This window comes from Procambarus clarkii, chromosome 71 (genome assembly GCF_040958095.1).
Source record: "Procambarus clarkii isolate CNS0578487 chromosome 71, FALCON_Pclarkii_2.0, whole genome shotgun sequence".
In the NCBI taxonomy this organism is placed as follows: Eukaryota; Metazoa; Arthropoda; class Malacostraca; order Decapoda; family Cambaridae; genus Procambarus; species Procambarus clarkii.
The window spans coordinates 11,176,941-11,189,313 of NC_091220.1; the positions used below are offsets into that span (position 1 = coordinate 11,176,941).

Here is a 12,373-nt window from a genome sequence, read left to right on the forward strand (position 1 = left end):
TTTATAACCGGACGAAAAAGGTTTCAAAAAGGTGAAGAGAGAATGTATGGAACAGAGCAACAGCAACACAGAGCTACAATTTTGACAGACAACAACACTACAACAATCAATATAGGTATGTCCGTGCATAATGGACCTGCCAGAAAAGTCTCCCAGTCAAACTACCCCAATTTGAGTAACCTCATTCATCTTGCCAACATACAAGGACTAAAAACAAGAGCAAAAAACAAATTATCATTCATAAAGGGCCTCCACACGGAGTCAAATGCAGTATTTGGAGCTTTCACAAAAATCCATGCAGGGGAATTCTTGGACAGTGAGGTCTGAATACCAGGATATAATCTATACTGATGTGATAGGGTAAATAGGTCACATGGAGGAGTGGGTCTGTATATTAGAGAAGACCTTGTATGCTCGGACCTCTTGACTATATAAATGAAGTGGTAGAAGTGCTAGGAGTAAAAATAAGAGTAAATAAACTTAGTTATTATTCTAATATTCAAACTGCCAGATGCAACGACCGAGGAATTTTCAGAACAGATAAACAAAATAGAGAACAGCCTCGATAATTTGACAAACCCAATATCTGATATTATCTTCCTACATGACTTCATCCTGCCTAGTCTAAGACGGAGAATAGCAAACAATAATATTATACCGGGAAATCTACCTGGACATAACCAACCACAGATTAGAGAACTACTTGGATTCTGGGACAAATTTTCACTCAACCAGCAGATAAGAGACAACTAGGAATGAAAATATTCTAGATCTGGTCTTCACACACAATGAAGACATAATCAGGGACATTACGATCTCGGATACCACATACAGTACTCGGATCACAAGCTCATTGAAGTGCAAACTACCGTCAGTACTCATAATAGACTTAAAACAATGATCATGTGAGAGAGGCTATTTAACGAATTCAATTTTAATAATTAAAGGATTGGCTGGAAAAAAATAAACAGGGAAGTTACAAAACTTTCAGTGCAGCACTGTTCTAAGTAATAAAACTCCCATACCAGGAATAGAACAATGACTTCTGAAGCATATAAAGTCTGAAACATGTTCCTTTGCAGAAATCCAGAAAGAGGTCCAATGTAGAACTCATACGATACTACAAAAGTAAAAAAATAATAGAAATGCTTAAGCAGACACAACTTTCCCTATCTAGAAGGAATAATTTAAACACGGAAATTGAAGAAATCAAGCCAAGACTAAAGCATTCATATTAGATTGAAGAAATGGAACTAGAACAGAAAGCAATACAAGAGATAAAGAAAAACACAAAATATTTCTTGACATGAGAAATCAAAAGCAAAAACCACTGCCAGTATTCGACCTACAGTATTCATACGAGTTAAGGTTCATATATGGAGGATGACAAAGAAATTAGTGAAATCCTAAAAAAAAAAAAAGCAATATGAGGACATGTTTATCACCCCAATAAACGGCATGAAAGTGGAAGATCCTGACAACTTCTTTGAGTTCCAAACCCCTAAAAATATAACTGATATCAACCTGAGTGTGGCAGACTTTGAAAGAGAAATTGACAACATGCCCATGAACTCAGCCCCGGGTCCAGTCTCATGGAATTTAATATTTATAATGAAATGCAAAGTGCTAGTAGCAGACACATTGTATAGTGTGTGGAGGAAGAGCTTGGACACGGGGGAGATACCAGATGCGCTTAAATCAGCAGACATAGCCCCTCTACACAAGGGAGGGAGCAAAGCATTGGCTAAGAATTATAGACCAATTGCACTAACATCCCACATAAAAGTATTTGAGAGAGTGATCAGGAGTCAGGTCACCAGTTTCATGGAGACCAATTACCTTCAAAGTAAGGCCAACATAGATTTAGAGCGGGAAGATCATGCTTCTCACAGCTGCTTGACCACTACGACAAAATCACTGAGGTATTAGAAGAAGAAAAAATGCAGATGTGGTATACACTGACTTCACAGAGGTATTCGATAAATGTGACCATGGAGTGATAGCACACAAAATAAGGTCAATGGGAATAACAGATAAAGTAGGATAATGGATATTCAATTTTCTGTCAAACATCACACATAAGTAACAGTCAACCAAATGAAATAGTCCAAGCGCAGTTAACAGCTCTGTACCTTAATCTCATATCAGATACAGGGGTACAGTATAAACAAAAATACAAGTCACAGCATCGTATCATCCTTTGCAGATGATGCAAAAATCAGCATGAAAATTACCTCTGCTGAAGACATTGAAAAACATTAAGCAGATATTAATAAGGATTTCAACATCACGCTATTGTGATTTCTGTGTGTAATGATGTAAGGGCGAAGAGGGAGAACGGCCTATTGACATAGCTCGGGTGCAGGGGGGAGTTGTGTAAAATCCTGGTTTGTTCCTCGGAGAGGCTACGGGATCCAGTAAGTTCAGTAGAACTTCGGTTTCAACTTACCCTATCATAGCTCAGTCGATTAAGGCAGTGTCTGGGATGCTCCCGGACACAGGTTCGAATCCTCGTCACGGCCCTTGTGGATATGTTCATTTGATGTATCACATTAGTGTGATCTCTGTGTGTAATGACGTAAGGGCGAAGAGGAAGAATGGCCTATTGACATAGCTCGGGTGCAGGGGGGGGGGGAGTAAAAATCAGAGGTCCACGGTTGTTCAACACCCTCCCAGCGAGCATAAGAAATATCTCCAGAACAAATGTGGACATCAAGAGAAAACTAGATACAGGTAGTTTTCTTCAAGAAGTGCCGGACCAACTGGGCTGTGGTGATACGTGGGCCTGCGGGCCGCTCCTAGCAACAGCCTGTTGGACCAAGCTCTTGCAAGTCATGCCTCGCCCTGAGCCGGTCTTGGAGTAGAAGAACTCCCAGGTGTCTATTTCACCCTCTGCTGTTTGTCATGTGATATGCTCGGATTTATTTTATGACCAAAGCACCTCTAGTTTGTATATTTGAGCATAGTGCTGAGCTTTATTATTGCTGATGTCAAGGGGATGTGTGTGTGTGTATCTGGAGACAGTTATTTTGGTGGATTGGCCAATTGCAAAGGATTCAAAGCCAATATTTTAGTGAAGTCATTCCACCATCATATAAACAATGCAACGCTAGACTAAGATAAAGGAACCACACAGTATAGTGTCACGGTAACATGCATAGTTGACTACTGTACTACAAAATAAATCTGTATTGGTAAATATACCTACTTATGTGCTCCCATTTAATGCTACAGAAACAATAATCTGGTAAGAATCCACATAACTGACAGTTTCCATAGTCAGATGTCCTAAAAAAATGTTTACCAATTGTTATATGTACTGTATTTATAGAATTGCAAAAAGTGTGCCATGGAAGAAGCAACTGTGCTTTTATATATTGTTAGAATTGCTAATTGTAAATGTTTGAGTGAGGAGAGATGCTACATATTTAATTACATTGTACTGTAAACTCCTAGCTTGTTCCATAATTCTTAACTTGTGGATTCACATTCTACCTTAAAAATGGTAAATATTTTCCAGTGATGACCAATAACAGTATAGACTTCTTGCAAGATTGGCTTATATTTTGCACAAATCTTATCTCATTAGAGTTTTATGAATATTGTGTACATATTTGGGTTTTATTTAGTAACAAGCTGGGAAGTTCATACATGCCTTTGTCCTGCTTCTCCATGTATCTTTAATCTCTGTACAAAGAAAGTTTATGGCATATATTTGTTCATAAGCAAGCAATGAGCATGATTTCTTGTGATTCCTCAAATCAGCTTATTTGCTTGCCAAATCATTCAAGCCTTTCACTGACTATGAAATGGCAATATTTTATAATGTGGGGCGCTGTTGGTGCTTCAGTCTTGACCCGGCAGGATGGACGTCGTCTATTACAAGCCTCTGTTACAGACAACGTTTTTCTTGCCGTCTGCAATCAAAGGCTCGTTCTTCAATACACTTGTCATCAGCTCCTGCCTTGTGTTCAGTCATCCATTATATTTTTGGTAAAGGTAGATTATCTCAAACATTGTTGACCAAACACTAATGGAATGTGAAATAAAATACTGTACAGTACAGTATATAGAAGCGCGCTCGGGTCGAACACTAAGTGTAGAATGATAACTTATTTAATGAGTTGAAGACTTAAGAGTCCTGTAGCACAGCACTTTAGAAGTGAGCTCTTGAGTGATATTTGTTAAAGCTTTAAACTATTAAGTTGTGTTTTTACACTTCCAGAAGTACAAAGACAGGTTTAACAATTTTTGTATATATTTGTTTGTAATATTTATCATACCATGGCTTATTTGTATGAATTATATATATCTCATTCACACTCATTTATATCTTTAATAATCAATGAGTAAAAGTAATAGTCATGAGAAAGTATCGACTTTCCCTAGACTGAATCCTTAGATTTTGTCTCGGAGGCCCTGAGCAATTAAATATGCATTATAAGGTTTTGTGTGTATGCTCGCCTAGTTGTGCTTGCGGGGGTTGAGCTTTGGCTCTTTGGTCCTGCCTCTCAACTGTCAATCAAGTGAAATTGATGTGTGTTGAGCTTTAACTTATTATGCAAGTGAGGGTTAACTGAAATTTTATTTTATGGTTATTTGGATAGTCTTCTTTACTGTCACAACTTGGGATATTTTAAGTGTTTGCCCAACCTGTCTTCTTTATAGAACTTTGCATTTTGATGTATACACTACCCAAGGTCAAAAACTGTCGTACTGTATTAGAAAATGGCAGCGGCTCGCGGAATTGACATAATGTCCTGGTTTTCGTTTGTGGGTCCTCTAGTAGGTTAGGATAGGGCACCTTAGTACGACAGTTTCTTGATGTTGGGAACGCTCGCAAAAATGGGCTGGTTTTCTAATTGTTTGTTAAAAAATTGGTTAATTATGTATCGGGTATTTAATTGATCAGTTATAGTGTTATTGACTAGCTCAGCCTTGGGCCAGGCTTCTCCAGTGACTGCCTCATAGGCCAGGCAATTTGTGCTCCTGGCCCACAGAACCATGAGTGGGGCAAATGTGACACACCCTTTAGCAACCTTTGACATTCCCTCCTGAAGTAACCATTCCTCAAACATAATGCACCACAATTTGGATACTATTGATATTAGCATCCAAACTGAGGTGCTTTAGTGGAATTTAAGTGACTGGGTTTGTGCACATTGGTGGTCTAGTGTGAATTAACCTATATAGGTTAGGTGTGTTTATTTGGGTTTGTACACTTGGGGAGGACAGGATCACTTCAGATATAATCCTTGTCAAATTGTGAGTACATGTTTGAAGACTTTGCCTTTCTAATAGTACAGTGGTACCATTGTTTACGATCGTAATCCTTTCCCAGTGATGCGTCGTCAACCAAAAATTCATCAACCAAAACGAATTTTTCCGTAAGAAATAGCAATTTCATGTGAGTAGACAATAGGACATGGCAAACCTCCAATCTGATTTATACGGCATCCTTGGGTGTTTCAGTGGACCGCAGATAATATGATTAATGAAAATAAGTTCCAACTCCTGCGCTATGTAAAAACAAAAATGAAATAACAGAACACACATACAACGGAATCAAATTTCACTTTAAAATGAAAAAGTAATGTAAACGATCTAGTTGTAATCATGCCGGTAGACATTACCTTTAAAGAACACAATAAAGTAGCTGTCATGACAAAAAAAAAATGACAGGTTGGATAAGAGGACCTCCCAAATAAGGGATGCCACACCAGTGATGATACTTTTTATCACTAGTGCTCTCTAGGGTTGAATATTGTTACACACTAACAGCTATCAGTGGTCCCCTAATTTATATCAAGATACCCCTGATAAAAATAATAATAAACCTACACTAATGCTTACTTATACAATAACACCATCACCAATGGAGCATACACTGGAGAGTCACCTTTTAATGATCTTAATTATGGAGGAAGGGGCTCATCGTCATACTGTTTGGGGAATGGGCTCGGAACTGGCCTATTATGAGTACACACCCCACGGAGTCAATATAACTTATGCTCTCTCTCCTTGCTTTGGGATGACCTCCACTTAGTTCCCCTTCATGATAGTATGCCTGCTGTTGACCGTCCTGCAATAATTATCTTTCTTTTAGAAATTCCCACCCTGACAAGTGCTAAGCAAGTTGTCTACAGACAATTATTACAAAAATACAAAGAATGAACAATAACAGCATAGTATCATCAGGTCCAACAAACTAGCATTACGCTTATATACTGTAATATCTGTGCTCCAAAAAATAAACTACGCAAGGCTGCTGCTTAATCTTCGCCAGCAACCTCCTGTCTTTTGCAGGAGGCAACTTGCATAACTTAACTCAAACAAGAAAATATTAGTGTTCTCACCTTACATTGTGTCATTTATAACATGAATTCATGCACTCCCTCAAGCAATAATGGTGTCTGTATAACTCTCTGTATTATGTCTTGAGGCCCACCACTACAACCATCCATCAATGGGTCATCAAATTAGGTAGGTACTCCTGCAGCCTCTTCAATATTACTGCTGCTTCTCACAACAGTGAAACACCTCTGCCAAGTACCACTGCTACTTGAAATTCCACCATATACATGAAGTTCCTCTACACAGGCTTTACTATACCCATGTAGTTCCACTACATACTTGAAGCTTCACCATTCGAACTTTTATTACACTCAAACCTCCTAAGCGAAGTTCCCAATACACGAACTTCACCAGACACGAACTTCACCAGACACGAACTTCACCAAACATGAACCTCACCAGACACGAACCTGTAATTTCATTTCCATACCATAATAGCATATTCCCCTATCAAACATAACAATATTTATAAATTAAATTTCACCCTACAATGTCCTACTCTGCGTGGCGTCTGCACTGATAGTGTACTTCCCCACAATGGACAAGTCCACCCAGTAAATCTCCTGTCCTCTGGGGGCTCCCTCAGTTGTATACGGCACTTATCTGCGTGAGCATATGTTGCTCCCTCCTCCTTAACGTGAAATTATCTTCAACTCATTATGTTGTCTCATTATTTTCACCAACTTTCTAACCTACATTTACATACGTCCTATAAGATCGCTGGGCACATGTTCAAACTATAACATGCTATACTTGACAGAATACTGGTCTTTTACCACAAAAAGATGTTGTGACGACACCTGTCCAACGTCGCCCAAATATGGCGCTCTTCCCGGTCAACAAATTTCTCTTGGACGTGCCACTATTGGCACCTATTTGTTCTGACTTGAGCAGGAGAAGTTGCCTAACAGGTGTCACACAGGAACATCTGCCCAATTTATCCACTTAAAAGATTTACACACAGTAGGGTCCACAGAGGCACGACCACTCAATAGGCTTCAGGCCGCCCTATATTCTTACCACAATAACAGAGAGTACGTTACACGTCGTCCTCCAACAGCTTCCTCATGTGCACTCACTTTATTTTGATATTTTATTAAAGATCATAAATGTTGGAAAGTTTCCTGATTTTATTTTGTTTCTCAAAGCATCTGCATATGAAAATTTTGTATTTTATCCTCTCATCTATATAAATATTACTGTATACTAGAGGGGGGAACCCAGCTGTGCCCGGGGTCTCTTTCTCTCTCACTTCCCCTTTCACTACTCCTCCCTTCTGCAACCTTTCTTCCCTAACATCCTCCTCTCCCCTTTTACCCCTCTCCGCTCCCACCTTCTCCACCTTTCTCCGTCTTCTTTAGACACTCTCCCTCTCACTTTTTCCTTTGCTCTCTTCAAACATCTGGCCCCCTCCCCTCAACCCTTCTTCCCACTTTCTCCTATCCTCTCCCCGCTCCCCTCTTTCTCTTCCTCGGAAGAATGTTACAATGAACTGAAATGTTTACTTAACCCCTGCTACTCTTGCAATTACTGTATACCCTGCAAACATGCCCAGGTGCAAGAAATAAAAAAAATCATCCTAGTGTTCATTTGTGTTCCCTGATCACGGGAAAAATAATAATATCATAGGTGGCATATTTTGGTTGCAATAGGGCAGGGAGGTCTGCTTCGCCTGAGCTGTCAGGCGGGAGTCGCCACAAAGATATTATGACCTAATTGATTCAATGACTGATTAAATAAATTTTTTCTCTATTTTGCGGTAATATTATTCAGTAGTGTGTAGTGTGACATATTTATATAATAAAATGTGTGAACCAACCGTACAACTAAACTGGTATGGTGAGTCAAAACAATAATTGAGGTCGCCACACAGTCAGCTGATGCTCCCTCTCTCGCTCTCCAACATTCCTTGTCTCACTATACTATTTGTGCTATTTTTGCACTATATACACATTATATATAATTTTCTAGATGTTTTGTTCATCATAATTGTACAACTAAGCTGGTATGGTGTCCAAATAGCATAGTGGCCACAACAAAATTGCATGACGAGACGCACCAGCCAGCAAACGACGCCACCTCCCTCACCCAAATGGCTCCTCCCAACATACTCCTTTTGATGTTATATATAATGTGTGTATATAGTGAAATAAAGTATCTGCATTTGTGTTCACCATAGCGAACCACTAAGCTGGTATGGCGAGTGCAGACAATAACAGGTGGCCACACAGAGCCAGCAGATGCTACCTCCCTCAACAAGATTACTCTTCCCACCATACTATGCACAGTACTAATTATCACAACAATCCTGCTATTATCAGAATTCTAGTCATTTTTATCACAGGGGTCTTCTGTAATACTATCATCACTAAATAATACCAGTTACATATATATTTTGACATTTTTAGACAATGCTGTGGTCACAAACTGAACAGCAGTGCTGTTAGCTCATGCTGCGTGCACCAGCCTCGGTTGCTCACTCAGTACTGAGGCTCTCACACCCGGGAATGTTGCCCACAATTTTGTTTCTAAATGACGTCTGTTTACAAGAGCCCTGAGGAAGCTGGTGTAAACCCCTGTGTAGCCGCAGAACTTTTAAATCTTGTGCAGTACTCCAACACATCAATAGCTATGGTGCACAATTCCGCGACAGTTACTCACCGCAGCTATTGATGTTTTGCGCAGTTTAAGGGTTTAATCTATGGAAAACACCGCCATTATTTCAGACTATGAAAATCACGAATGGGAAAGGGGGTGGGTAAGGTTAGATGCCGATGTTAAAGTGTGGCATTGGATCTGACCCTGACTGGCCTATGACATTCCCATACACCACATGCTTCAGTCATGAAAGTTGGGTGAGGTTATCCTCAAGTGTCTTGCCACCAACCTTGGACACACATTCTCTCCTATATATTATATATATACTGTATCTATAATACTGTATATATATAAATATATATATATACTGTATATTTATATATTATATATAAATATATGTTTATATAATTTTTTTTTTTTTAAGGTTGAGGGTCTATTCTCATTAATAAAGCTGTTTTGAACACAAAGTGTTTCCAAATAATTTTGAAAACACACTGTGTTCATACTTGAAAACTGAAAATTTTGAGCAGCAGAGTTGGCAGTTGTCGACGGTTGAGCAACACTGGATTTTTAATTTTGGAAAAATTGAACGGTGGAGCACGATTGACAAAACAAAGTTAAAAGAAAAACCTTCATAAGGAAAATTTTGATACCTTATGAAAGCTTTTCATGCACTGTTGGTACTGAATTCAAAGAAATTATTGCACTTGGATATTAACCTCAAGTTGGTGTTACATTAGGAAAGAGAAGAGAAGGACCTCCGTCAGCAATGAAGCGCGAAGCACCCGGAGGCGACGGTGACAGCAAGAGACTGAAGCCAGGAGACAGGTGGGTGCACAACCAAGATGAAGATGTGTACGGTCCCAGAGAGCTAAGTAATTGGAATGACATTGTGGATCATACTGAAGATATCTCTTGGTATGTTGAGGAAACCAAGAGATTAGGTGAGTAACACATTAGCTTTATTATATTGTGTGTGTTGTATATTGGTGTTGAACACTCATAGCCATCACAGAGCCTCTTTACACAGTTAAAGTTTAGGATGGAGAGTGGTACACGTGGGTGGAGAGTGGTACACGTGGGTGGGGAGTGGTACACATGGGTGGGGAGTGGTACACATGGGTGGAGAGTGGTACACATGGGTGGAGAGTGGTACACATGGGTGGAGAGTGGTACACATGGGTTGGTAGTGGTCTTTATATAGGATGGAGAGTGGTACAAGCTATGCCACTTTTATTTACACAGGTGTTTGACATCAGGCAGCTGAGCAGTTACAGCGCCGCTCCTGTGCCAGGTACGTCCACTACGGGCTCGCCATAGCCCGTGCTACTTGGAACTTTTATTCCCTGTAGCTGAATCTACAACATGAGTAGCAGTAGCTTGGCGACTGATGTACCTTTAGTTAAGCTTTGACCTTAGATTTGAATGTGGTTGTTCAGTAGTCATACTCTCAAGACAGATCTTCATGGTACTGCTTGTCAAGTGTGTCTTGGATCTCTTGTTTGAATTAACCAGGAAATCCTTGCTAGACATTTTGTCCTTTAAAATGTAATAAGTTGTTTAGACTGCTTGTTCCAAGTCTTTTCATTCATAAGTCATCTTTAACACAAACTCTTGTACTGGGCCACTGATCTGTCTCTTCAGGTAGAAAACAAATATAGTTTGTAGACTTTAATTAAAAATTTAAAAAATTTCTTTGTTCAAATTAAAATCAATTTATATTTGAATACTGTCCTAGGTTTTTATGTAACTTCTAATCCAGTTTGTCATTTGAGTTTCCCAATAAATGTGAAAATTCAGTGTTCTTGGAACAATTCAAGTAAATTAAGCCAAGCAATGCGATGGGAATTAATTTAATTAATTAATAATGAACCAAGCGATGGCCCTTGTGCTCAAGTTTTTTTTTATGCCAAATTTATTTATGGAGAACATTTTAGTGTCTTAACACCTAGGCATAAAACGTTATAAAGAACTTGATTACAAAAGTTAAGAAGAGACTGAGATAGAATGGCAATACAGTGGTTATTGTAGAGAATTTTGTTCACTTGATGGTTCATAGCAGTTTGGAGATAAAAAAAAGTGTGGAAAAACAGTAGTCCATCTCACTTTATCACTGTCAAATTTAAAATTGGGATGCATTTAACTCTTAAATTTGAAAAAGGTACACAGTAACTGAGAGACGCTCGAATACAAGTATTGCATTACTCTGAAAGAGGTTACACGATATGAAATTTCCAACCCGTTCTCGCACTTTCTTTAAGTCAATATTGACTTATTAAATAAGTGCATATGTGACATACTAATTTATCGTGAATATTTTAGTTTACCTTGAAGAGCTTCATAGAAAACACTGACCTTACCTAACCTTCTTAGTATGTTAAGATAAGCATCTTATTGCTTCGTAATTACAATTATTACTTAACCTATTATAGGTTAACCTATTATAGGTATAGGTTAACTAATAATTGTAATTACGAAGCAATAGGATGCTTATCTTCGTAATTACAATTATTACTTAACCTATTATAGGTTAACCTATTATAGGTATAGGTTAACTAATAATTGTAATTATGAAGCAATAAGATGCTTATCTTAACATACTAAGAAGGTTAGGTAAGGTCTGTGTTTTCTATGAAGCTTTTCAAGGTAAACTAAAATATTCACAATAAATTAGTATGTCTCACATGCACTTATTTAATAAGTCAATATTGACTATAAGAAAGTGCGAGAACGGGTTGGAAATTTCTTGGAAGCGATGGGTCATTAAGGTAGTTTTTGAAGAGGTAGAGAGCAATTTTGTAGCAGATCAGTGATTTAAGTGTTGATGTGTGGTCAGGTAGACTAGGTAGACTGATCAAACAAACACCTCAATTGTGTACACAAATTTGGTTAGGGGAAGCTTGCCCAGAAGTGAGAGCAGTATTCAAGGCAAGAGTGTGCATGGCATGTAAGCAAGCGAGAAGTGAAGCACGATTTTAACTTGGAGGCTGCCCATTTTTTTTTAAAGTATTGACAATTACAATTAAATTTTTTTAAATGATATTAATATTTTATTTTTACAGTATGTATTAATGAAAAGTTTATATTCCTAGTTGAGCAGTTTGGGAATTTCGTGGCAGTAAAACCTGTCAAAGATCATCCAGAAAGAGTGGAATACTATTGTGAGGTAAGGCAGCAGTTGACAGAACTGCTCTACTTGCTACATTCTTGCTTGGTAACAAGATAACACCCAGACATAAACATGTGAAATTGCTAGCTATATGAGAGGTTTATTATTATGACGTTATATACTCAAGGAAACTTTTAGCAACTAATGAAGTAAAATTAGGAATTTTAGCTAGATCACTGATGCCTGAATGACAGGTAATGTTTTATATAGCCCTAGAACAATCAACATAGGACAACACACAGATCACTAACT

At 38.4% G+C, this 12,373-nt stretch overlaps 1 protein-coding gene across 3 annotated transcripts in view; it reads left to right on the plus strand.

Moving 5' to 3' along the window:
• LOC123745525 (uncharacterized) overlaps positions 1-12,373 on the plus strand; it is a 66,817-nt gene that overhangs the window by 17,595 nt on the left and 36,849 nt on the right. For all 3 annotated transcript variants that reach the window (XR_011224269.1, XR_011224270.1, XM_045726120.2), the window contains 2 exons: positions 9,693-9,896; positions 12,045-12,118. Coding sequence is in view for 1 of the 3 variants with exons in the window: in XM_045726120.2 (XP_045582076.2) it covers positions 9,693-9,896; positions 12,045-12,118 (278 nt within the window). In the remaining 2 variants the exon portion in view is untranslated. The remainder of the gene's footprint in view (positions 1-9,692; positions 9,897-12,044; positions 12,119-12,373) is intronic.